The 27,036-nt window shown below is 45.2% G+C and overlaps 1 protein-coding gene across 1 annotated transcript in view; it reads left to right on the forward strand.

Moving 5' to 3' along the window:
- TCF7L1 (transcription factor 7 like 1) overlaps positions 1-22,067 on the forward strand; it is a 159,937-nt gene extending 137,870 nt beyond the window's left edge. Inside the window, exons 5-12 of the mRNA XM_032653010.1 lie at positions 15,694-15,826; positions 16,767-16,869; positions 17,177-17,260; positions 18,005-18,148; positions 18,841-19,000; positions 19,087-19,194; positions 20,080-20,155; positions 21,443-22,067. Coding sequence (XP_032508901.1) covers positions 15,694-15,826; positions 16,767-16,869; positions 17,177-17,260; positions 18,005-18,148; positions 18,841-19,000; positions 19,087-19,194; positions 20,080-20,155; positions 21,443-21,876 — 1,242 coding nt within the window. The 3' untranslated portion in view covers positions 21,877-22,067. The remainder of the gene's footprint in view (positions 1-15,693; positions 15,827-16,766; positions 16,870-17,176; positions 17,261-18,004; positions 18,149-18,840; positions 19,001-19,086; positions 19,195-20,079; positions 20,156-21,442) is intronic.
- Positions 22,068-27,036: the final 4,969 nt, after the last annotated feature.

The raw sequence follows: 27,036 nt of genomic DNA on the forward strand, positions 1-27,036 counted from the left end.
TATGATTTAACTGGTCTGGGGTGGGGCTGGTATCTTAGTTTTCTAAGCTCCCTGGAAGATTCTAAGGGGCAGCCAGAATGGAGAATCTGATATGCCCTCAGTGCATATCAGAGGCAAAAGGGAAGGAGGGACCAGAGACCATCCCAGTTTATTAGATGCCGGATTCTGTAGGCTGCAGGCGTAAGCGGAGAAGCAGGTTACCGGAAGTAGTCGGAGGTTTGGACGCTGGCTTTTTTTTTTTTTTTTTTTTTTTTTTTTTTTTTTTTGTGGTACGCGGCCCTCTCACTGCTGTGGCCTCTTCCGTTGCGGAGCACAGGCTCCGGACGCGCAGGCTCAGCGGCCATGGCTCACGGGCCCAGCCGCTCCGCGGCATGTGGGATCCTCCCGGACCGGGGCACGACCCCGTGTCCCCTGCATCGGCAGGCGGACTCTCAACCGCTGCGCCACCAGGGAAGCCCAGCTGGCTTTTTTTATTAGAAAAATGAAAACACTGGATTATGGAATTCCTTTTGGAATCACGAGCAGAATATTTTGAGATGAGTTTGGCCCTGGGAGAAGGGCGAATGGAGGAAACAGCCTGCATACTTGGAGAGATGCAGTGAGTCGTGTCGAAGCTGCCTGTCGGGGAAATGTGTACAAATAAGCCGCAACTGGGCCAGGGTGGGGATGGAGTTACGTGTTATTACCACTTGAATTTTTATGCCTTTGAAACAAGCTCTAAAAACTAAGTATCCCTGAGTGTAGACTGTTACCCTGATCCCTCCCCGTGGCCCACGTGCCTGCTCCGTGTCATTCCCTCCACCCTCTCCCCGGAACGCCGCGCCCAACCACACAAAACAAATAGACGCGCTTCCAGAGTATAACCAACCCAAAGATAGGACTCTCGACTCTTTTGCTCACGTTTGTTTACCTGGCACCTGTCATGATGCCTGGCACAGCATAGGTACTCAGGAAGCATTTGTGAATGGATGGAGAATCAGTGATCTGGGGAAAGGTAGATGCCCATTTCTGAACCCCTCTCTGCCCCTGAGTCCAATTCCTCTTCTCGTTCAGGATTTTTAATTAAATCTTTTTTTTTTTTTTTTTAATTTTTTGACCACACCATGTGGCATGTGGGATCTTAGTTCCCCGACCAAGAATCGGACCTGCACCCCCTGTGTTGAAAGCATGGAGTCTTAACCACTGAACCATCGGGGAAGTCCCTAATTAAATCGTTTTTGAAACCAGAAAAGTCATGCATGTGTGTGGAACACTTGGGAAAATGCAAAAGTACACAGAAAAAGACCTGTAATCCCACAACCCACAAGCATGTTATTTCAGTCTCTTGTCTGTGTGTGTGCACACCTGTAACTTGCTTTCTAGATGATGACTGAATACTTCTTTTAACCATAATGAACACCCTGTTTTAGCACTAAGCTTTGTGCCCCACTCAGAAGCAAGGCGCAGAGCTTTGTATCCAATGGCTAATGGAAGGCAGGGCCTGGAAGCCCTCCTAAAGGGTGACTGTCTCACTGCTCCGAAGAAGTAGCTGAGCTGAGAGCTGAGAAGCCTGACTTTGATCAGCATGCCAGCTCTCGATTAAAAACACTCATCGAAGTTTCCCTTTTTAAATTATATAGTTTCTCCATCTTATAAATATACCTGTGTAGACCCCAAAATTCATCATATAGCCTGTTGCTACTCCACTCTGCCTCCAGTGCTGATTTCAATTCCTACTACACAGTATTCGCTTTTTATTTGGATATAAGTTTAAACTTTCAGAAAAATTGCAAGAATAATACAACGAACTCCCATATACTTTTTATCTAGATCCAGAGATTTTGCCCCATCCCTTGCCCACCCTGCACTCCCTCCCTCTCTCTCTCTCCCTCTCCCTCTCTCTCTCTCTCTCTCTCTCTCTCTCTCTCTCTCTCACACACACACAGACACATGCAGTATATATGAGTTTTTCTTAACAATTTGCCAGTAAGTTGGAAACATTGTGTCCCTTTACCCCTAAATACTTCAGATGTATTTCTTAAGAAGAAAGACAGTATCTTACAATGACCACAGTACAGTTTTCAAAATCAAGAAATTAACATTTCATATTACCTAACCCACAATATATATTCAAATTTCAGTAAATGTCCCAGTAGTGTCTGTTAAGCTGTATGTGTTTCTTGGTCCACAGTTCAACCCAGGATCACAGGTTACATTTCATTGCCAGTCCTTTAGTCTCCTTTAATCTCACAGAGTTCCTTAGCCTTTCTCTTTCCTGACCTTGACATCTTTGGAGAAGTACAGACCAGCTATTTTGTAGAATGTCCCTCCATTTGGGTTTGTCTGAGGTTTCCTCATGGTTAGATTCGGGTTGCGCTTTTTTGGCAAGAACACCACCGCACTGATGTGCGCCTCTCCGTGCATCACCTTGGGAGTCCGATGTCCATTTGTTCTTATTTATTTATTGTCCATTTGTCCCAAAGTCGGTGATGCTGGCTTTGATCATTTGATTAAGGTGGTGTCTGACATGTGTTTCCTCTGTGAGGTTATTCTTTTCCTTTGTAATTAATAAGCGCTCTGTAGGGAGAGGCTTTGAAGTTACATAAATGCCCTGTTTCTCATCAAACTTGCACCCACGATTCATGGCAGGCATTGAAGATTATCGACCTCCATCATTCCTTTATTAGTTTCTGCTACTGAGATTTAGCTTTTGGGAAACCTTACCTGTGTCTCCCAGCTCATTACTCTTAGTGAAGAGCAGAATGGACATCGTGGCAAGTCAGGTCTGTGCACTGATGACACAGATGAAAAAGATGGTGATAGAGGACAGAAGCTAAAAACCAGTCTACAAATAGTGTTCCTGAAGAAGAGACCACACAACCAATAAAAACGGCAGTGGGCAATAAGAAAGTGAAACTGGGCTTTAAAAACAAAAACTAGGGGGCTTCCCTGGTGGCGCAGCGGTCGAGAGTCCGCCTGCCGATGCAGGGGACACGGGTTCGTGCCCCGGTCCAGGAAGATCCCACATGCCGCGGAGCGGCTGGGCCCGTGAGCCATGACGGCTGAGCCTGCGCATCCGGAGCCTGTGCTCCGCAACGGGAGAGGCCACAACAGTGAGAGGCCCGCATACCGGAAAAAAAAAAAAAAAAAACAACAACTAGGGACTTCCCTGGCAGTCCAGTGGTTAAGACTCCGTGCTTCCACTGCAGGGGCCATGGGTTCCATCCCTGGTCGGGGAACTAAGATCCCACATGCTGCACGGCATGTCCAAAAAATAAAAAACAAGTAAATAAATAAAAAACCTCAAGCGTATAGCTTGAAAGCACTCACCTGAATTCTACAAAGTAAATGAAAATTGACATTCACCTAGACACGTCCTGGCAACAGTCTGAACCGTAAGGGTTTAATTTGTTTTTTTCTTCCTACAAGCAGCTATGCAGGAAGGAAAAGGCCAGTGTCATAGGAACAAAAATAAAGGTAAACTCTGGATTCTCTTTTGCTGCCTTTAATGCCAGCAAACAGTAGAAAAGGGAGAGTCTTGATAAGGAAAGATTTATACCAAGAATTTTGTGCCCAGTCCAATTTGCAAAGACCTCAGAAATGTACCACTGCTTCCAAGAAGGACCTAAAGCACCTTCTAATTCCTTGCAGCGTTTTCTCTCTGCTGCTGCCCTACAGAGACCCTGGTTTATCTTCACATCTTTCAGAGCCTTCAGCTTACTGCTTGCCACCTGTGAGGAGCTCAGAGAATATTTGTTAGTACATTAATATAGACTCTCATCCCATCATTTTCTTCTCTGCGCTCCAGTCCACTGGCTTCCCGGGGGTTCCTCAAACACATGGAGCACCCTGCCCACCTCGGAGCCAATGCGCTGGGTGCCTTCTGCCAAAACACCCTTCCCTCTCATGCCCACACACCTCACTCCACTGCCTTCATGTATTCATTCAAAAGTCATTTTCTCATTGAGGCCTTCCCTGGTCAGCATGTGTAACTTATAACCACGCCTGCCTCGCTTCTTATCTGCCGTCCCTGACTTGATTTTTCTCCTTAACATTTATCACTATCTAATATTTTAGTTATTTATTTGGTTTATTGTCTGTCTGTCCAATTAGAATGTACCTAATGCAAGGATAGGTATTTTTGTCTAAAAAGACAAGATGCTCTAGTGCGTTCACGAGACCTAGAACTGTGCCTGGCACATAGTTGATGCAGCATAAATGCCTGTGATCCGTATTTTCTGCAGGGCCAATTAGATCAGCAATCCAGCCATGTCGTCAGAGACCCAGGTTCTTTCCACCTCTGCTTGTTGGCCTCCAGCCCTTTGACTGCCCAACTCGGTCCTTGCTGTGTAGACAGTCTCCACAAACATTTACCCAATAAATAAAAGTGTGAATTTCCATTTCTCTCGAAAATTCTGTATAGGAGACATGTTCAAATTTCCTTTCTTTAATAGGATACGATGACAGAATTGGCAAAGAGCTTACATTTCGCCTTTAAAGTAGTATTTGTTAGAGAGTGGTGTGTGTGTGCACACAGAGAGAATTAGGAATTTTTTCCCTCAACTTTAATTAAGTTCCTGTTTGCCCCTGCTTATATTATAAATCCACCGCTGTGACTGGACTGGTATTTTAGGAACAAACCAGTTTCCTTTTTCCCCCAAGTCCTGCATTTGAGCACATAATCTCTTGAAAAAACAGTTCTGGCCCACTAAAAGAGACAGTTTTCTCAACCACTAAACAGACGATTGATTGTGGATAGAGCTTTTTTTTTTTTTTTTTTAAATTTATTTATTTATTTCTTTTTGCTGTGTTGGGTCTTCATTTGTGCAAGGGCTTTCTCTAGTTGCGGCAAGTGGGGGCCCTGCTTCGTCGCGGTGCGCGGGCCCTCTCACTGTCGCGTCCTCTCTTGTTGCGGAGCACAGGCTCCAGATGCGCAGGCTCAGTAGTTGTGGCTCACGGGCCCGGTTGCTCCGCGGCATGTGGGATCTTCCCAGACCAGGGCTCGAACCCGTGTCCCCTGCATTGGCAGGTGGATTCTCAACCACTGCGCCACCAGGGAAACCCCGAGCATATTTCTTAAACATATAAAGTCAGGTACAGTTAGCAACCCGGTGCACCTCTGAGGATCTTTTCTGGGCAGCCTGTTCGGTGGTCTGTGTCTGCTTTGTAGGTGATACCACAGAATTAAGGCTCCTCTTTGCCTGATCTAAAAAACGTTATCCTTCTTATCGCTGAAATTCAGATCAGGAAGAAAAGGAGGTAGTGAATTAACACTCGGGGCAAGAGGCTTTGTGAAGGCCTCAAGCCAGTTACTGAGAGAAGCAGGCAGTGGAGAGTGGCAGGGCCTCATGGAAGGATGGTTTGTGGAGAGGTGGCTGGTCCATCTGTGGTGGTGCGTGGGCTTTACTTAGAACTTGGAAGAAAGTCATGAACCGTAGAAGAGAGGATGAATTGCTTCCTCAGGACCAGGAGTTTCAGGGAGAACTTTGGCTTGGACCAACCCTAGAAACAGACCAAAACAGACAAGAAACACTTGAGCTGGGAAAGGGGTGGGTCTACGTGATGGGCTGGAAGGATTCAGGTCCAAGGTGGCTCTGAGATGCTCTTCTTTGGTTAAAACTGGACTCGGCTACCTTGCCCAGGGAACACCTGTACTCTGGGTTGGGCGTGCTCTTTGCACTGCAGAGCAAGCTGTCCACAGAGAGGTGTGTGTTGGTTCTCAACATTCCTGCCCTTGGCCTGTGTTTATGCTGTGGACATCCTGCCCCTGGGGACAGCGAAGGAGCAAAAAGAGCGGGAACTTTTCTTGGGAGGGTAGCCTCCTAGGAGAGCTTTGCCTGAGTCAGCCCTGAAGGGAGTGATTTTTGCTAATCAGTCCCAGAGGCCTCATCTTCCCAGGCTGACCAAGGAAAAGTCTACCTTCCTTTTTCTTTCTGAGAACCCCACCACCTTCCAGTCCATTTTTTGGAAAATGACGCCACCTAATGGGAACCAATACTAATAACTCACGGAGTGTTAAAGTGAGGAGACCTGCATTTTAGATATAACTCACATATTTCTGCTTTGTACTTAACTCTCCACCCATTCGGTGCTGTTTGCCAGTTTCTTTGTTTTTTTCTTTCTAAAAATTTTATTGCAAAATTGTCCAACCATATACAAAACCAGACAGTACAAAGAAATCCCATGTGCCCATCTCCTAGCCTTAACAACCGTCAGTATTTTGCTGTTTATTTCATCTATCTTCCCAACACCCCTTCCCTTGTTTTTTCTTTTATTATTTTTTTGAATTTTATTTTATTTTTTTATACAGCAGGTTCTTATTAGTTATCCATTTTATACACATCAGTGTATACATGTCAATCCCAATCTCCCAATTCATCATACCACCACCCCTACCCACTGCCGCTTTCCCCCGTTGGTGTCCATACATTTGTTCTCTACATCTGTGTCTCAATTTCTGCCCTGCAAACCAGTTCATCTGTACCATATTTCTAGGTTCCACATATATGCATTAATATACGATATTTGTTTTTCTATTTCTGACTTACATCACTCTGTATGACAGTCACTAGGTCCATCCATGTCTCTACAAATGATCCAATTTCATTCCTTTTTATGGCTGAATAATATTCCATTTTATATATGTACCACATCTTCTTTATCCATTCGTCTGTCAGTGGGCATAGAGTTTGCTTCCATGACCTGGCTCTTGTAAATAGTGCTGTAATGAACATTGGGGTGCATGTGTCTTTTTGAATTATGGTTTTCTCTGGGTATATGCCCAGTAGTGGGATTGCTGGATCATATGGTAATTCTATTTTTAGTTTTTTAAGGAACCTATACTGTTCTCCATAGTGGTTGTATCAATTTACATTCCCACCAATAGTGCAAGAAGGTTCCCTTTTCTCCACACCCTGTCCAGCATTTGTTTTGTGTAGATTTTCTGATGATGCCCATTCTAACTGGTGTGAGGTGATACCTCACTGCAGTTTTGATTTGCATTTCTCTAATAATTAGTGATCTTGAGCAGCTTTTCATGTGCTTCTTAGCCATCCCTATGTCTTCTCTGCAGAAATATCTATTTGGGTCTTTCGCCCATTTTTGGATTGGGTTGTTTGTTTTTTTAATATTGAGCTGTGTGAGCTGTTTATATATTTTGGAGATTAATCCTTTGTCCATTGATTGGTTTGCAAATATTTTCTCCCATTCTGAAGGTTGTCTTTTCATCTTGTTTGTAGTTTGCTTTGCAAAAGCTTTTAAGTTTCATTAGGTCCCATTTATTTGTCTTTGTTTTTATTTCCATTACTCTAGGAGGTGGATCAAAAAAGATCTTGCAAAAAAAAAAAAAAAAAAAAAAAGATCTTGCTGTGATATATGTCGTAGAGTGTTCTTCCTATGTTTTCCTCTAAGAGTTTTATAGTGTCAGGTCTTACATTTAGGTCTCTAATCCATTTTGAGTTTCTTTTTGTGTATGGTGTTAGAGAGTGTTCTAATTTCATTCTTTTACCTGTAGCTGTCTAGTTTCCCCAGCACCACTTATTGAAGAGGCTGTCTTTTCTCCATTGTGTATCCTTGCCTCCTTTGTCATAGATTAGTTGACCACAGGTGCGTGGGTTTATCTCTGGGCTTTCTATCCTGTTCCGTTGATCTATATTTCTGTTCTTGTGCCAGTACCATATTGTCTTGATTACTATAGCTTTGTAGTGTAGTCTGAAGTCAGGGAGTCTGATTCCTCCAGCTCCATTTTTTTCCCTCAAGACTGCTTTGGCTATTCGGGGTCTTTTGTGCCACCATACAAATTTTAAGATTTTTTTGTTCTAGTTCTGTAAAAAATGCCATTGGTAATTTGATAGGGATTGCATTGAATCTGTAGATTGCTTTGGGTAGTATAGTCATTTTCACAATATTGATTCTTCCAATGCAAGAACATGGTACATCTTTCCATCTGTTTGTATCATCTTTAATTTTTTTCATCAGTGTCTCATGGTTTTCTGCATACAGATCTTTTGTCTCCCTAGGTAGGTTTATTCCTAGGTATTTTATTCTTTTTGTTGCAGTGGTGAATGGGAGTGTTTCTTTAATTTCTCTTTCAGATTTTTCATCATTAGTGTACAGGAATGCAAGAGATTTCTGTGCATTCATTTTGTATCCTGCAACTTTACCAAATTCATTGATTAGCTCTAGTAGTTTTCTGGTGGTATCTTCAGGATTCTGTACGTGTAGTGTCATGTCATCTGCAAACAGTGACAGTTTTACTCCTTCTTTTCCAATTTGTATTCCTTTTATTTCTTTTTCTTCTCTGATTGCCATGGCTAGGACTTCCAAAACTATGTTGAATAATAGTGGTAAGACTGGACATCCTTTTCTTGTTCGTGATCTTAGAGGAAATGCTTTCAGTTTTTCACCGGTGAGAATGATGTTTGCTGTAGGTTTGTCATATATGGCCTTTATTATGGTGAGGTAGGTTCCCTCTGTGCCCACTTTCTGGAGAGTTTTTTATCATAAATGGGTGTTGAATTTTGTCAAAAGCTTTTTCTGCGTCTATTGAGATGATCATATGGTTTTTCTTCTTCAATTTATTAATATGGTGTATCACATGATTGATTTGCGTATATTGAAGAATCCTTGCATCCCTGGGATAAATCCCACTTGATCATGGTGTATGATCCGTTTAATGTGTTGTTGGATTCTGTTTGCTAGTATTTTGTTGAGGATTTTTGCATCTATATTCAACAGTGATATTGGTCTGTAATTTTCTTTTTTTATAGTATCTTTGTCTGGTTTTGGTATCAGGGTGATGGTGGCCTCATAGAGTGAGTTTGGGAGTGTTCCTTCCTCTGCAATTTTTTGAAGAGTTTGAGAAAGAGGGGTGTTAGCTCTTCTCTAAATGTTTGATAGAATTCACCTGTGAAGCCATCTGGTCCTGGACTTTTGTTTGTTGGAAGATTTTTAATCACAATTTCAATTTCATTACTTGTGAGTGGTCTGTTCATATTTTCTATTTCTTCCTTGTTCAGTCTTGGAAGGTTATACCTTTCTAAGAATTGGTCCATTTCTTCCAGGTTGTCCATTTTATTGGCATAGAGTTGCTTGTAGTAGTGTCTTATGATGCTTTGTATTTCTGCGGTGTCTGTAACTTCTCTTTTTTCATTTCTAATTTATTGATTTGAGTCCTCTCCCTCTTTTTCTTGATGAGTCTGGTTAATGGTTTGTCAGTCTTGTTTATCTTCTTGAAGAACCAGCTTTTAGTTTTATTGATCTTTGCTATTGTTTTCTTTGTTTCTATTTCATTTATTTCTCCTCTGATCTTTATGATTTCTTTCCTTCTGCTAACTTTGGGTTTTGTCTGTTCTTCTTTCTCTAGTTCCTTTAGGTGTAAGGTTAGATTGTTTATTTGAGGTTTTTCTTCTTTTTTTTTTTTTTTCTTGTTTCTTGAGTAGGCTTGTATTGCTATAAACTTCCCTCTTAGAACTGCTTTTGCTGCATCCCATAGGTTTTGGATCGTCGTGTTTTCATTGTCATTTGTCTCTAGGTATTTTTTGAGTTCCTCTTTGATTTCTTCAGTGATCCCTTGGTTATTTAGTAACATATGTTTAGCCTCCATGTGTTGGTGTTTTTTGCATTTTTTTCCCTATAATTGATTTCTGATCTCATAGCATTGTGGTCATAAAAGATACTTGATATGATTTCAGTTTTCTTAAATTTACTGAGGCTTGATTTGTGACCCAAGATGTGATCTATCCTGGAGAATGTTCCGTGCACACTTGAGAAGAAAGTGTAATCTGCTGTTTGGGGATGGAATGTCCTATAAATATCAATTAAATCTATCTGGTAATTTTCTGCTTGGATGATCTGTCCACTGGTGTAAGTGAGGTGTTAAAGTGCCCCAATGTTATTGTGTTTCTGTCGATTTCCTCTTTTAGAGCTGTTAGCAGTTGCCTTATGTATTGAGGTGCTCCTATGTTGGGTGCATATATATTTATAATTGTTATATCTTCTTCTTGGATTGATCCCTTGATCATTATGTAGTGTCCTTCCTTGTCTCTTGTCACATTATTTTAAAGTCTATTTTATCTGCTATGAGTATTGCTACTCCAGCTTTCTTTTGATTTCCATTCGCTTGGGGTATCTTTTTCCATCCCCTCACTTTCAGTCTGTATGTGTCCCTAGGTCTGAAGTGGGTTTCTTGTAGACAGCTTATATATGGGTCTTGTTTTAGTATCCATTCAGCCAGCCTGTGTCTTTTGGTTGGAACATTTAATCCATTCACATTTAAGGTAATTATCCATATGTATGTTCCTGTTACCATTTTCTTAATTGTTTGGGGTTTGTTTTCGTAGGTCCTTTTCTTCTCTTGTGTTTCCCACTTAGAGAAGTTCCTTTAGCATTTTTTTTTTTTTTGCGGTACGCGGGACTCTCTCACTGTTGTGGCCTCTCCCACTGTGGAGCACAGGCTCCGGACGCGCAGGCTCAGTGGCCATGGCTCACGGGCCCAGCCGCTCCGCGGCATGTGGGATCTTCCCGGACCAGGGCACGAACCCACGTCCCCTGCATCGGCAGGCGGACTCTCAACCACTGCGCCACCAGGGAAGCCCCTTCAGCATTTATTGTAGAGCTAGTTTGGTGGTGCTGAATTCTCTTAGCTTTTGCTTGTCTGTAAAGCTTTTGATTTCTCCATCAAATCTGAATGAGATCCTTGCCGGGTAGAGTAATCTTGGTTGTAGATTCTTCCCTCTCATCACTTTAAGTATATCATGCCACTCCCTTCTGGCCTGTAGAGTTTCTGCTGAGAAATCAGCTGTTAACCTTATGGGAGTTCCCTTGTATGTTATTTGTCATTTTTCCCTTGCTGCTTTCAATAATTTTTCTTTGTCCTTAATTTTTGCCAATTTGATTACTATGTGTCTCAGCGTGTTTCTCCTTGGGTTTATCCTGTATGGGATTCTCTGCGCTTCCTGGACTTGGGTGGCTATTTCCTTTCCCATGTTAGGGAAGTTTTCAACTATAATCTCTTCAAACATTTTCTCTGGTCCTTTCTCTCTTCTCCTTCTGGGACCCCTATAATGCAAATGTTGTTGCGTTTAATGTTGTCCCAGAGGTCTCTTAGGCTGTTTTCATTTCTTTTCATTCTTTTTTCTTTATTCTGTTCTGTGGCAGTGAATTCCACCATTCTGTCTTCCGGGTCACTTATCCGTTCTTCGGCCTCAGTTTTCTGCTATTAATTCCTTCTAGTGTATTTTTCACTTCATTTATTATATTGTTCATCTCTGTTTGTTTGTTCTTTAATTCTTCTAGGTCTTTGTTAAACATTTCTTGCATCTTCTCTATCTTTGCCTCCATTCTTTTTCTGAGGTCCTGGATCATCTTCACTATCATTATTCTGAATTCTTTTTCTGGAAGGTTGCCTATCTCCACTTCATTTAGTTGTTTTTCTGGGGTTTTATCTTGTTCCTTCATCTGATACATAGCCCTCTGCCTTTTCATCTTGTCTATCTTTCTGTGAATGTGGTTTTTCTTCCACAGGCTGCAGGATTGTAGTTCTTCTTGCTTCTGCTGTCTGCCCTCTGGTGGATGAGGCTATCGAAGAGGGCTGTACATGTTTCCTGATGGGAGGGACTGGTGGTGGGTAGAGCTGGGTGTTGCTCTGGTGGGCAGAGCTCAGTGAAACTTTAATCTGCTTGTCTGCTGATGGGTGGGGCTGAGTTTCCTCCCTGTTGGTTGTTTGACCTGAGGCGACCCAGCACTGGAGCCTACAGGCTCTTTGGTGAGGCTAATGGCAGACTCCAGGAGGGCTTATGTGAAGGAGTACTTCCTAGAACTTCTGCTGCCAGTGTCCTTGTCCCCACGGTGAGCCACAGCCATCCCCCGCCTCTGCAGGAGACCCTCCAACACTAGCAGGTAGGTCTGGTTCAGTCTCCTGTGGGGTCACTGCTCCTTCCCCGGGTCCCGATGCACACACTACTTTGTGTGTGCCCTCCAAGAGTGGAGTCTCTGTTTCCCCCAGTCCTATCGAAGTCCTGCAGTCAATCCCTCTAGCCTTCAAAGTCTGATTCTCTGGAAATTCCTCCTCCCGTTGCTGACCCCCAGGTTGGGAAGCCTGGCGTGGGGCTCAGAACCTTCACTCCAGTGGGTGGACTTCCGTGGTATAAGTGTTCTCCAGTCTGTGAGTCACCCACCCAGCAGTCATGGGATTTGATTTTATTGTGATTGCGCTCCTCCTACCGTCCCATTGTGGCTTCTCCTTTTTCTTTGGATGTGGGGTGTCTTTTTTGGTGAGTTCCAATGTCTTCCTGTCAATGATTGTTCATCAGTTAGTTGTGATTCCGGTGCTCTCGCAAGAGGGAGTGAGCACATGTCCTTCTACTCCACCATCTTGAACCCGAGCCTTCCAGACCTTTAGTCCTGTTTGTCAGTTTCTGATGAAGCCAAACTCAAGAGCACATGGCCAGTCAGGATTCGTAATACTCTTAAGTATTTTAAGATGGCTCTGTGTACATATATCCAATCATCACATAGTACACATTAAATATATAACAATCTTATTTGTCAGTTATACCTCAATAAAGCTGAAATTTTACATTTAACAAAAGAGAGCTATAAATGAAAAACAGATGTACAAGAAGTCTAAATGAATGGAGATATGCCAAAATGATAATAGTGACTGGGTTAGGCTAGTGTGATTCTGGAGTTTTTTTGGCTTTTGTGTGTGTGTGTGTGATTGTGTTTTCTAAATGTTTTATAATATAGTTTGTATTTCTTTCTTAGGAAATTTGTGTTCATCGTAAGTATAGTTTTAAGTAGGTAATAATTAAATTGGAAAATACAGAAAGGGAAATAAGAAAAACAAAACCACCTGTAGTCCCACCACTCAAATATACTTACTGTTTATGTTTTGGTGTGCTTCTAGTCTTTTTGTTTGTTTTTTCTTCCACTGCGCTGCACTGCTGGTGGGATGAGATCTTAGTTCCCCAACCAGGGATTGAACCCCAGCCCATGGTAGTGAAGCACCGAGTCCTAACCACTGGACCACCAGGGAACTGCCTCTAGTCTTTTTTTTTAATCATAGAATTTATGTGTTTTTTAAAAATTGTAATCATTTTGTGTAATTCTTTTTATCATTTACTGTCACTTTAGTAATAATTCTATTCCTTTTATGATACTAAAAATCACCCTTTAGACAAAGCTGTTTCCGGGGAAACCTCAGTGCATCATTGAGTTGCATCAGGATCCTAGAAATCTGACCTTAAAATAATTTTTTTGTACTCTTCTTTGTGCGGTATGTTCATGTACGTGGAGACCTCTTCAAAAGCCAGTGAAGGAACAGGTGAAAACAGTAAGAAGAAAAGAATTTTAGAATTTACTGTGCAACGTCAAATGAGCCCACTAAGGGTGGTGATAGGAAGCTGTTCAAGGTGAGGTACCAGCAGGGTCCAGCCGTGTGCCAGCGCCACCTAGTGGTTTTGGTTATGAACCATCTGCATTCTTGGTCTCACTTCTGTGAGTCTGAGAGCTGGGCCCCTGGGTTCTAGGCCTTGCTCCAGGACTCTGCCTCTCATCTCTGCTTAGCCTACTGAAAATGGAGCAAGATTACTGTCAGCACACGAGCGCCTAGGAGATGTACATATAGTTGCTTGCATGATGAGCACCCAAGGGGCACTGAGTGAAAGGCTGAAGGGCTCAGGAACCTATGAAACGAAACATTCAACTGGGAAGACAGAAGTTTGGAAATCTGGCCCGTGAGATGCCACCAAATCATCATCCTGTTTACGAATCTCTTTTTTAATAAATCTCTTCTCCACTTGTAACTCATTTACCTTATTATCCGAAAAAATGTGTGTCAGTCCTTTCTCTGACAGATGTTTTGATTAGGCTGTTGAGGTGCCAGGAAGTGCAAGAGAAGACACCGTGGTTTGTTAGAACCGTAATGGGCTGATAGGAATCCAGTTCTACCACTTACTGGCCCTGTGGCTCAGGCTAAGTTACTTAATCTTTCCCCACTCAGTTTCCTCATTCCTCAAATGAAGATAATCATAGCTTTTTTGCTAGGTTATAATAAGGACGATAGCCATTTTTATAATAAAAATCTTTATTGTTAAGTCAGATTATGTCAAGACAATTAAAAATTAATTCAGTTTAGTAATACCAGGACATGCAGGTTTTTCCGTTTTTTAACGTTTCTGAAGCAGGATGTGTTGGTGACATGCCAGTGTTTTTGCTTTCTTAACAGTCATGCAAAATGCACTCCTTACACTCTCTGGTATTGTAAATGAAATGTGATAATTAGGTCAGTAGAGTGTTTGAGACTCTCCAGGGAGAACTGTTTTAAGTGCTCTTGGTGGTATCTGTAAACCCTGTACATGACAACTGGTTATATGAGGTCTGATGGTGACAGTTCCCTCACTGCTCTGTTACCAGTCTCAGATGTGAAACTATGAGCTACCCTTTCTAGGAAGTTCATTTGGAAAGCGTATGTTGAGGGACTTCCCTGGCGGTCCAGTGGTTAAGACTCTGCGCTTCTGTTGCCGGGGTCATGGGTTTGATCCCTGGTCGGGGAACTAAGATCCCTCATGCTGCACAATGCAGCCAAAAAGAAGAAAAAAGAAAAAAACTGAAAAGGAAAGCGTGTGTTCTAAAGTCACTGAGATTACATAGAGCACGGTTCATAATTCAGCAGCCTGTAGCATTTAGCACCACGCAGTACACATGAATTGAGTAACGCTGGGCTGTTGTGAAGAGGGTACGTAGGAGGGTGGATGTAATCCCTTCTCTAATTCTGTTGGTTCTTTCTCTGCTGTATAGACCGCTGCTTTCTCTCAAGTACCCTTCGAGGGCTGAATGGCATGTTGCATGGAAAACACCTGGTATCTATTCAACCAAGTACACAACAATAGGTTTTACAGGCATATCTTGTTTTATTGTACTTTACTGTGCTTCGCAGATATTACATTTTTTATGAATTGAAGGTTTCTAGCAATCTTGCATCCATCAAGTCTGTCGGCATCATTTTTCCAACAGCCTTTGCTCACTTTGTGTCTCTGGGTCACATTTCAGTAATTCTCGCCATATTTCAAATGTATTCATTACAATTGTTAGGCTGACCTGTGATCACTGATCTTTGATGTCACTATTGCAAAAAGATTACAACTCACTGAAGGCTCAGATGATAGCACCTTTTGACGAAGTATTTTCAGTTAGGGTATGTGCATATTTTTTTTAGACATAATGCCATTGCACACTTAACAGACTACAGTACGGTGTAAACATAACTTTTATACGCACTGGGAGGGACTTCCCTGCCGGTCCAGTGGTTAAGACTCTGCTTTTCCACTGTAGGGGGTGCAGATTCCATCCCTGGTCAGGGAACTGAGATCCCACATGCCGTGCAGCACAGCCAAAAAAAGAAGAAATTTCTTTTTTAAAAAAAAAAAATAGGGCTTCCCTGGTGGCACAGTGGTTGAGAGTCCGCCTGTTGATGTAGGGGACACGGGTTCGTGCCCCGGTCTGGGAGGATCCCACATGCCGCGGAGCGGCTGGGCCCGTGGAAAAAAAAAAAAAAAAAAAAAAATAGATTTATGCACCGGGAAACCAAAAAGTGTGTGTGATTTGCTTTACTGCAAATAAAGCAGTAAACGGAACCTGCAGTGGCTCTGAGGTCTGCCCGTACTCTCCGTCTCCTTGGCAACTGTCCCTAGTCTTTTTCTCTCTGTCTTTCAGTCCAATAAAGTTCCTGTTGTTCAGCACCCGCACCACATGCACCCGTTGACGCCCCTCATCACCTACAGCAACGACCACTTCTCCCCTGGCTCCCCTCCCACACACCTCTCCCCAGAGATCGATCCAAAGACAGGTGAGTCAGGGCCCGCTCAGGCTGGACCAGCTCCACAGCTCCAGTGGGGGCGGGCTTTTCTTTTCGGGGAGTATTTCAGCCCTGGAATCGGACAGACCTGGGTTCAAACCATGTCTCCAACTCTCAGTTGTCTCTAACCCTGCCCACTAAGTTTAGCCTTTTCAGTTCGCTCATCAGTGCCTTACGTGTCCCTTCTGCATCACTGGGTCATTGTGAGGATGAAAGGAGATTAAATGAGATGATGCACAGGGCCTGGCTCCACAGCAAGCATTTGGTGTTGCTCTGCCACTGCTGCTTCTATGTTAGAATGTCTTAAAACTTTAAGATTGGAATGACCTGGAAGGCGGGGAAAAATCTCCTTTCTCATTGACTTTGAAGTCTAGCCGGCTGCAGGCTGTGCCTCCTTAAACCAAAACCTAGGCCCCAAACTGAACATATGGAAGTAAACAGTCTAGCCAGACATAAGTATAGCTATAAAGCAGTAGACTGAGTTGACTTGTTGTTTTTAACTTGCTCACCCAAACTCCATCCCAGAGGGAGCCAGAGTCTTCATAAAATTCCCATAGCGTTTCCATGGGTCAAAGCATTTTTGGAGCTCCTCTTGAGAAATCACAGCTACTATGAGTTACAGATAATAAGGAGGACAAATGTGGAACAGAGATCCAAAGTTTGTCTTTCCATGAATGAGGCAGCTTTTCTAGCTGATGACTCTGGAGCTATCTTGGGTCTCTCAGTCCAAAATTTCCTGCCTGTGTCTTGGACGACTCCTGTATGAGCAGCTGGAAGTTACTGGTGACAGAGGGCAGGGATAATAAAAGAAAGGGCCTTCCAAGCTCCAGGGCACCTGGGAATATAGGGCAAGGAACCTCCTGTTTGATATTATTTTAAGGTGTTAATGTAGGGCCAAGGAATTGTCTGACACATCTCTCTTTGGAAGCAGGAATCCCCCGGCCCCCTCACCCATCTGAGCTGTCTCCGTATTACCCACTGTCTCCCGGAGCTGTCGGGCAAATCCCCCATCCCCTCGGCTGGCTCGTCCCACAGTAAGGAAACTTACAGCCTTTCTTACCCTCCCTCCTTCCTTATGCTGAGTTCTAACTTCTGTACCTCCAGCCGGTCCTGGTGGTCTGTATACAGACGCCCCCCCCCTCCCCCACGTGGAGCCCTCTCACCAAAGCCCAGGACTCAGACCTCCCTGCTCTCCCCAGGGCAGTGTCCCCCCAACTCTTCCTTCCTACTTCCTGCCTTTACTTATCATCCTTTCTTCCCAACCGCCTCTCCTTCCCTGTCCTGAACATTCCCATTTTAGCCAATTTGCTGACCAGATTTCCTTGCACCTGGCCCTTATAGGCAAGGACAGCCCATGTACTCCCTTCCTCCCGGCGGCTTCCGGCACCCCTACCCTGCGCTCGCCATGAATGCCTCAATGTCCAGGTGAGTCCTGGGACTGGAGCTGTGAGCAGGAAGTGGCAGTGCAGGGAATGGCTGTCTACCAGCGTCCCTGCCATTTCTGACCATTACACAGCTTTCTCTTGGCAGTAAGCGAGGAGGCAGGCGCTCACCTTTCCTCTCGCCTCTCTGATAAGGTGGGGATGGAGACCATAGGCTCAGCCCACTCTTGCCCCATCTCTCTAAGAGAAGCATTTCAAAGCCCTCACACTCAACCCTCCTGCACGTCCCCTCACGGGCTGGGCTGGGCTTGGCTTTGTGGCACTGAAGCATTTTGAGTACATCACTCTGAAGCTGGGAGATTAATTGTTCCTGCAATGATGTCAGGAGAGGGGAACAGCCAAAGGGGATTTCTGTCTCAGTAGCCGATCTACCTGACAGTGGTACCGCCGGTGACAAAAGAAGTGCAACCCACAGCCTAAGCCCTTCTTTCCCCCCTGTGTACTCTGGCCTCAGACCCGCTGCATCTTCTTTTGTGTTTTTCATCCTACCTGCTTTCAGCACCAGATATAGGAAACCTGCACGCTTGTGGGGGAAGGGAGGTTTGTTGGGTGTTTCCCACACCGGTTCTGTCGAGGTCAGCGCATGGCCTTCCGTTGCTCCAACACTGCCACAGCAGAGGTGTTTACACACCTCCGCCATCAAGACTGGGGGCCCGCCACATCCTCTGTGGGTGACAAGCATTCTGCCTGAATCCCTCTGTTGTCTTTGTTTCCATCTGGTACATAGCCTGGTTTCCAGTCGGTTCTCCCCTCACATGGTGGCTCCGGCCCATCCTGGTCTGCCCACCTCAGGGATCCCCCACCCCGCTATCGTCTCCCCCATCGTCAAGCAGGAACCGGCGCCCCCCAGCCTGAGCCCGGCCGTGATCGCGTGAGTAACAGGCAGCCTGATGGGGGGTGGCCAGTCTCTGAGCAGCCTGGCAGCTTCCTCAACTACACCCTCTCCCTTGGGAACTGTTCCCTTTGACCCCTGGAGTTCCCATCCTCTCAGAGACACCGTGCATCTCTTCTCACATTAAGGAAGGTTTTACAACCAGGACTTTGAGGCTGAAAGAGAACCTGAGAGAGCTTTTAGCTTCCTTCTCCCCCTCCCACCCCGCCCCCCATACACTCGAAAATGGTAAGGCCCCAGAAAGGAGAATATTCTCAAGGTCACATGGCTGACCGGTGGCAGAGCTGTACCCAGCACCAAGGCCTGTGCTTTGTCCACTGTGCCATAAAGACAGCAGGAAAGCCAAAGTCGGTGCCTCATAGCCGAGGAGACCTCCTCTCTCCGTTTCTGCCTAAAGTGCCCTGCCCCCTCCTCTTTCTCCCCTGCGGCCAGCGCATCCCAGCTCTCACCACCACCCTCCGTTCCATTGTCAGGAAGTTGTCCTTTCCTGGAATATGGCCGGAGGTCTGTCAGAGGCTACGAACTAGGTGCTCAGGCTCTGAAAGCAACCCCGGGCAACTTACATTATCGTCCAAGCAACAGCATCTCCCCTCCCCAGAGGCAGACAGCCCTTAGCTTCCTAGAGAGATGACAGCTGATACCAGCTAACCTACAGCCTTATGACTTCCCAGGAAATCACCCGTCACAGTGAAAAAAGAGGAAGAAAAGAAACCCCACGTGAAGAAGCCTCTTAATGCCTTCATGTTATATATGAAGGAGATGAGGGCCAAGGTGGTGGCCGAGTGCACCCTGAAGGAAAGTGCAGCCATTAACCAGATCCTGGGGAGAAAGGTAAGGCCTGCCCTTGTGCTCCAGGCTGTGTGGCTCAGCGTCCCCCACGCTCACCGCTCTGTCGTCGCTGGTCCTCTCTCCCGCAGTGGCACAACCTGTCCCGAGAAGAGCAGGCCAAGTACTATGAACTGGCCCGGAAGGAGCGGCAGCTTCACTCACAGCTCTACCCGACCTGGTCAGCCCGAGACAACTATGTACGTGCCCATCAGACACCAGGAGCAGCCTCTGCAAGAGGAAGAGGGGCAAAGGAAGCTGACTCCATTGACAGAGGACCCTGTCAACGGAGTCAGCTTCCAGGGAGGCCAGGGAGAAGTCTGTATTTCTCTAGAAATAAGGAAGACGTTTTAGTTCTCAGGAGGGCAACAAGGCCATGGTTTGGTATCCTGGGGACAGAATCAAATTTGTGCCTGTCCCATTGGAAGTGGACTCAGCCTTTAATTCCATAATTCAGGGTGCAGTGTGAGCTGTGTGCTAGCTCTGTGGTCAGTGTCTCTAGCCAAGGGTTCCCAACCTGGGGCTCAGAGACCAATGTGTAAGCCGCTGCCTGCATTTCTGATGACTCCCTGAAACTGGGAAGGTTTTTGTATGTATGCTGTTACTTGCTTTTTTTGTGCCAAAAGGCTGCATAGCTACGTTAGTTTTTTGGGGGTTATTTGGGTTTTTTCCCCCAATTGAACCCACGCCCTCGGCAGTGAAAGCACAGAGTCCTAACCACTGGACAGCTGGGGGGAATTCCCAGCTGCATTAGATTTCCAGTGAGACCTGGGACCCCTCAGAAAAGATCAGGAACCTTACACTGTTCTAGGGAGAGAAATGGAAAAATCAGCCTGAAGGGCAGGAAAAGAATGAGGCCTTCTGAGAAAGCCAGGACACCGGAGCTGGAGGGAAGGGATCCAGTGGGGGAGGGAAGCAGTGTTCCAGGAAGTCTCACTGTGCCACCTTGTGAGGCTCCTGGGGGGAGTGTGATCTGGGTGCCCAGTGCAGGAAGTATCCTGTCTCCCTGCTTCATAGCTGGGAGTCCCCCAGAAAAACCGGTTATTCTGTCCCTGGTTACCTCTTCCTTTGGCTATATCTTTCAGGGTAAGAAAAAGAAGAGGAAGCGAGAAAAGCAGCTGTCCCAGACCCAGTCCCAGCAGCAAGTCCAGGAGGCAGACGGTGAGTCTACAGGAGGGCCCTGCATCTTTACTTCTTTTTCCCTATCCCAGCTACACCCGCCGGTACTTTGTACCCAGGACTCTGATGGACACGGTGACAATGCCGTATGATAGCTGCCATTTTCAAGGCCTCAGCCTTATGTACACTCGGGGGGGGTGTTATTATCATCCCCTTTTTGGAGATGATCTGTTAAGAGGCTCAAAGAAGTGAAGGGATTTTTCCAGTCACTCTGCTTGTTAAACGGTCCAGCACTTTGTCACTTGGAAGGCTCTTTTCAATTCAGTTGAGTTGTGTCTTATTTGAGGGTTAGGTTCTAAAATCAATGCATAAGGTAAAAACTGAATGTCACTGAAATGATCCTTGAAATTCCCTTAGGAAGGCAGCCCATTAGGGATGGACATATCACCTATCAGTGAATCCAGTAGAATCAGGTTTTCTTCCAATGTTTGTTTGGTCGAATAACAGAAATAATTGTTCACTTGGATTGGGGGGTGCCCCTTTGTGCCACAAATATATACTGGATCTTTTTACAGCAGAATCCCACCCAGCAGAGAGATGCTCACACTGTGACCAGTATTTCAGTCAAGCCTCCCATCTCATGCTCACTCCAGGACAAGTGCAGAACTTGTTTAGTTCCATCTATAGTGCTTTTTTTTTGGGGGGGGGGGGTGCGGGGGGGAGCTGCACCACCCAGCTTGTGGGATCTTAGTTCCCTGACCAGGGATCAAACCCAGGGCCACAGCAGTGAAAGCGCCAAGTCCTGAACCCTGGACTGCCAGGGAAGTCCCCTAAAGTGCTTTTTATCACCTTGCTTTTCTTTTCATCTCCTTTCCTACCTTTCTAATATCTGCATAATTTGCGTATTCATCTCCATAGGAGTACATGTAAGTTAACTATGTATATGATGCAAAGTCCACTGTATACCACGTTGCTTAGCAGGTGCTGTACTATCTCTGACAGCACCATAAACCAAAGATCTTAAAGCAAATTGAGTGGAGATCCATCCCCAGAATGATGAGATTTCAGCAGGAAGATGAAGATGTGATAGGCTGAGCTATTTTCCTTCCAGGCAGGTTCTGAATGAGTCTTTGGCATTTGGGCATTGCCCCTTGTCTGTGCTCTAGGTGTCTTGAAAGCCATAGCCATCATTTCAGGTTCTCACTTCCCTCCCTGTACGCATTCTTGTTTCCGGAGGCGATGTGTACAGCTGGGCTTCCTCGGCAACCTCCGCCTCCCACCGCGCTCCTAGCTGCTAACTCTTTTGTGTGGTTTTTTTATTTCCCCTAGGTGCTCTGGCCTCCAAAAGCAAGAAGCCATGTGTCCAGTACCTGCCCCCTGAGAAGCCCTGTGACAGTCCTGCCTCCTCCCACGGCAGCATGCTGGACTCGCCGGCCACACCCTCCACGGCCTTGGCCTCCCCGGCTGCCCCGGCCGCCACCCACTCAGAGCAAGCCCAGCCCCTCTCCCTCACCACCAAGCCAGAGACCCGGGCCCAGCTGGCTCTCCACTCGGCTACCTTCCTGTCAGCGAAGGCTGCCGCCACCTCCTCTGGCCAGATGGGCAGCCAGCCCCCCATCCTGTCCCGGCCCCTCCCCCTTGGGTCCGTGCCCACAGCTCTGCTGACGTCCCCCCCTTCCTTCCCAGCCACGCTCCATGCCCACCAGGCCCTCCCCGTGCTCCAGGCCCAGCCTCTTTCCTTGGTCACCAAGTCTGCCCACTAAGCTGCCCACTGACCTATGCAGGCTGTGACGTGACTCATCGAGTAGTAATGATGCAGAAGAAGAAGAAGAAAAAAAAAAGGAAACTTTATTGGTCAATATTTGACCACTCTGGACTGTTCTGTAAAGTGACTGGTAACAGCAGCACTTTACATTTTGTAGATGTAACCAGTAGCTGATCTTAAGGCTTTTTTAAAAAACAAAACAAAACAAAAATCTTTAAAAAACAAGAACTGAAAAGTAGTGTGTTATTCTTCCTGTATGTGCAGCGGTGGATGGACCTGGGCAGAAGGCACCTCTGTCTCTACCTCCTGGACTCTCTGCCCTCCTGCCTCTTCCCATCACCCCCCGCGTCCCGGCTTCCCCCACCCAGCCTGCATGTTGGCCGTTGCTGCCATTTCTAGCCCGCAGCCTCTTCATCTACATCCCATTCCTGGACATTCCCTTTTACCTGGCCCACATTTTTCTCCTTTGCTCAGCTCCGTGGGTTCTTGCCTTCACCTTCGTCCTCTGCCCAGTGTAAGGCTGTCACCATGTAAGAAGAAACCTCGGCCTCGTTTGTCTCCACCAGCATCCCTTGTCCCTCAGTGGCCCTAATGCCCCAGTCTCCAGCTTTTGGTGGGGGAACAGGTCCTCTGCAGTGGTTCTTCCCCGCATTTAAAGGGATTCAAGGTGCCTGCCACTTCCTCAGTGAAGAAGCCTGTGTACCACCCCCTTACCAGTCGAGATGTCCCCTCACAGCCCCAGAGTGGCAGACAGGACCTGGCTCCGAGGTCTGGCTCCTGTCACCCAGGTCCGTGCTAGCGCAATCTGCCAAAGCTCTGAAGACCCTCCTCCCTCCCCCATCACCTCACATGCTTCTTCTGTGTGTATTTCTTTTCATTTTTATGGGGTTTTTTGGAGCAATTTAAAACTCCCAGTTGTTTATTTTCACAAAAGAAAATAAAATTGCAGTTGCAAGACCTTTTCTGAGTATTTTAGTCCTTTTCTTGAATCAAGCCCCCTTCTTCACACCAAGCCCTGCGTGAGATTTTTGCAGACGTGCAAAGGAGGAATGCTGCTTATTGGAAGGGGATATAAATCATGCCTGACACGACTAGAAAAATTCAACCCAGTTTCCAGCCTCAAATGTACACAGACCAGTCAGTATAGATAACTGAGATACAAAGGGATGAATCTTTTTATTTTCGTTTGTCTTCTTGTAATTGCCAAGATAGGAGAGGTATCCTTGGATTGCTTTGCATGTATCTAGCACTGCAATTAATTTTTTTTGTTGTTATGGTGTTATTGAGGTATAATTCACATAACATACAATTCACCCATTTAAAGTGTACAATTCGGGACTCCCCTGGTGGTGCAGTGGTTAAGAATCCGCCTGCTAAGGCAGGGGACACGGGTTCAGTCCCTGGTCCAGGAAGATCCCACACGTTGCGGAGCAACTAAGCCCATGCGCCACAACTACTGAGCGCGCGTGCCACAACTACTGAAGCCCGCGCTGCTAGAGACCGTGCTCCACAACAAGAGAAGCCACTGCAGTGAGAAGCGTGCGCACCACAACAAAGAGCAGCCGCCGGCTCACCGCAACTAGAGAAAGCCTGCGTGCAGCAACGAAGACCCAGCGCAGACAAAAAAAAAAAACAACACATGAAGTGTACAATGGTTTTGACTGTGTTCAAAGTTGTGTACCCATCATCACACTGGACTTCAGAACATTTTCATTACTTCAAAAAGAATCCCGGGGCTTCCCTGGTAGCGCAGTGGTTGAGAGTCCGCCTGCCGATGCAGGGGACGTGGGTTTGTGCCCCGGTCCGGGAGGATCCCACATGCCGTGGAGCGGCTGCGCCCGTGGGCCATGGCCCGCTGAGCCTGCGCGTCCGGGGCCTGTGCTCCCGGCGGGAGAGCCGCTGCAGTGAGAGGCCCGCGAACCGCAAAAAAAAAAAAAAAGAATCCCCGTACCCTTTAGAACTTACCCTCCACTTCCTCCTTCTCACGCCCCCGTCCCCACCTCCAGCCCTAAACAACCATGAAGCTACTTTTTTTTTTTTAACATCTTTATTGGAGTGCGATTGCTTTACAATGTTACTTTCTGCTGTATAACAAAGTGAATCAGCTATATGTATACATATATCCCCCATATCTCTTCCCTTTGGCGTCTCCACCCTCCCACCCTCCCTATCCCACTCCTCTAGGTGGTCACAAAGCACCCAGCTGATCTCCCTGTGCTATGCAGCTGCTTCCCACTAGCTATCTATTTTGGTAGTGTATATATGTCAGTGCTACTCTCTCACTTCGTCCCAGCTTACCCTTCCCCCTCCCCGTGTCCTCAAGTCCATTTTCTACGTCCATGAATCTACTTTTCATCTCTGGCTTTGTCTGTTCTGGACATTTCGTTTAAATGGAATCCTACACTATGTGGTCCTTTCTCACTGACTTCTTTCAGCAGAGTATTTTCAAGATTCATCCATATTGTAACCTGTATCGGCACATCATTCCGTTTTTTTTATTTTTTATGATGGTAAAATAGATAAATAACAAAATTCACCACTTTAACCATTTTTAGGCCTGCAATTCAGTGGCTTTAATTACCATTACAGTGTTGTGCAACCATCACCACTATCTGTTTCCAAAACGTTTCATCACCCCAGAGTCTCTATAACCATTAAGCAATAACTCCCTCATTCCCCTCCCCTCAGCTCCTAGTAACCTCTAATCTACTTTCTCTTTCAATGAATTTGCCTATTCTAAATATTCCATATAAATGGAATCATAAAACATTTGTCCTTTTGTGCCTGGCTTATTTAACTTAGCATGTTTTCAAGGTGCATTCAGGTTGTATCAGAATTTCATTTTTTGCCCCGGACGCGCAGGCTCAGTGGCCATGGCTCACGGGCCCAGCCGCTCCGCGGCATATGGTATCTTCGCGGACCGGTGCACGGAACCCGTGTCTCATGCATCGGCAGGCGGACTCTCAACCACTGCGCCACCAGGGAAGTCCCTAGGATTTCATTTTTTTTAAGCCTTGTCTTTCTTTACCTTTTTTTGAGTACTTGCCAGATTTTTTTACCCTACTCAGACATACAGCTTTTTAAATTGTGGTAAATATAAAAAATATAAAATATATATATAAGTGGACAATCTAGTGGCATTAAGTACGTTCACAATGCTGTGCAACCGTAACCACTAACAACTTCCAGAACCATTTCATCATCCCAGACAGAAACTCCGTACCTATTAAATATTAACTCCCCATTCCTCCCTCCCCCCAGACTTTAAGAACCTGCAATCTACTTTATATCTTTATAAATGTGCCTATTTTAGGCACCTCATATAAGTAGAATACAATACCTGTCCCTTCGTGTCTGGCTTATTTCACTTAGCATAATGTTTTCAGGGTTCATCCATATTGTAGCTTGTATTGATATCAGAACTTCATTCCTTTTTATGGCTCAATAATAGTCCATTGTATGTATAAACTACATTTCGTTTATTCATCTATTGATGAACACATGGGTTGTTTCCACACTTTGGCTATTGTGAATAATGTTGCTGTGAACTTTCACATACAAATATAACGTTTGGGGCTTCCCTGGTGGCGCAGTGGTTGAGAGTCCGCCTGCCGATGCAGGGGACGCGGGTTCGTGCCCCGGTCCGGGAAGATCCCACATGCTGCGGAGCGGCTGGGCCCGTGAGCCATGGCCGCTGAGCCTGCGCGTCCGGAGCCTGTGCTCTGCAACGGGAGAGGCCACAACAGTGAGAGGCCCGCGTACAGCAAATAAAACGTTTGAGTCCCTGTTTTCAATCCTTCGGGATTTACATGTAGAAGTGGGATTGCTGGGTCATATTGGTAATTCTATGTTTAACATTTTGAGGAATTGCCAAACTCTTTTTCATAGCAGCTGCAACATTTTACATTCCAATCAGCAATGTTTGAGGGCTCCAATTTCTCCACATCCTCACCAACATATTATTTTCGGTTTTTTAAATACAGTTTTTAAAGGTTACACACTATTTACAGTTATTACAAAATACTGGCTATATTCCCCATGTTGTACATTATATCTTTTAGCCTATCTTACACCCAGTAGTTTGTACCACCCACTCTCCCACTGGTAACCACTAGTTTGTTCTCTATATCTGTGAGTCTGCTTCTTTTTTGTTATATTCACTAGTTTGTTGTATTTTTTAGATTCCACATATAAGTGATGTCATTCAGTATTTGTCTTTATCTGTCTGACTTATTTCACTTAGCATAATGCCCTCCAAGTCCATCCACGTTGCTGCAAAAGACAAAATTTTGTGGTTTTTTTATGTCTGAGTAGTTTCCCACCATATATATACACCACATCTTCTTTACCCACTCATCTGTTGATGGGCATTCAGGTTGCTTTCATATCTTGGTGATTGTAAATAATGCTGCTATGAACATTGGGGTGCATGTATCTTTTTGAATTAGCGTTTATGTTTTTTTTCAGATATATAGCCGGGAATGGAATTGCTGGGTCAATATGGTAGTTCTATTTTTAGTTTTTTGAGAAGCCTCCATACTGTTTTCCACAGTGGCTGCACAGATTTACATTCCTACCAACAGTGTACAAGGGTTCCCTTTCCTCCACAGCCTCACCAACATTTGTTATTCGTGAGTTTTTTGATGATAGCCATTATGGCAGGTGTGAGGTGATATCTCATTGTGGTTTTGATTTGCACTTCCCTGATGCATTTTCCTATTTTCTGTTTTTTTATCATAGCCATCCTAGTAGGTGTGGAGTGTGTCTCACTGTGATTTTGATTTGCATTTACCCAACTAATACTAATGATGTTGAACAACCATTCATATGTTTATTAGCCAGTTATCCCAGCACCATTTGTTGAAAAGGCTAATCTTTCCCCCGTTGAACAGTCAGCACCCTTGTCAAAAATCAACTGACCATAAATATATAGGTTTATTTCCTGACCCTCAATTCTATTCCATTCATCCATATATCTTTATGCCTGTACCACACTGTCCTAATTACTGTAATTTTGTAATAAGTTTTAAAATTGGGAAATGAGAGTCATCTGATTTTGTTCGTCTTTTTCAAACCTGTATTGGCTATTCTGGGTCTCTTTCATTTTCGTATAAATTTTAGTATCAGCTTGTCAATTTCTGCAAAGATACCACCTGGG

This window comes from Phocoena sinus, chromosome 13 (assembly GCF_008692025.1).
Source record: "Phocoena sinus isolate mPhoSin1 chromosome 13, mPhoSin1.pri, whole genome shotgun sequence".
Classification (NCBI taxonomy): domain Eukaryota; kingdom Metazoa; phylum Chordata; class Mammalia; order Artiodactyla; family Phocoenidae; genus Phocoena; species Phocoena sinus.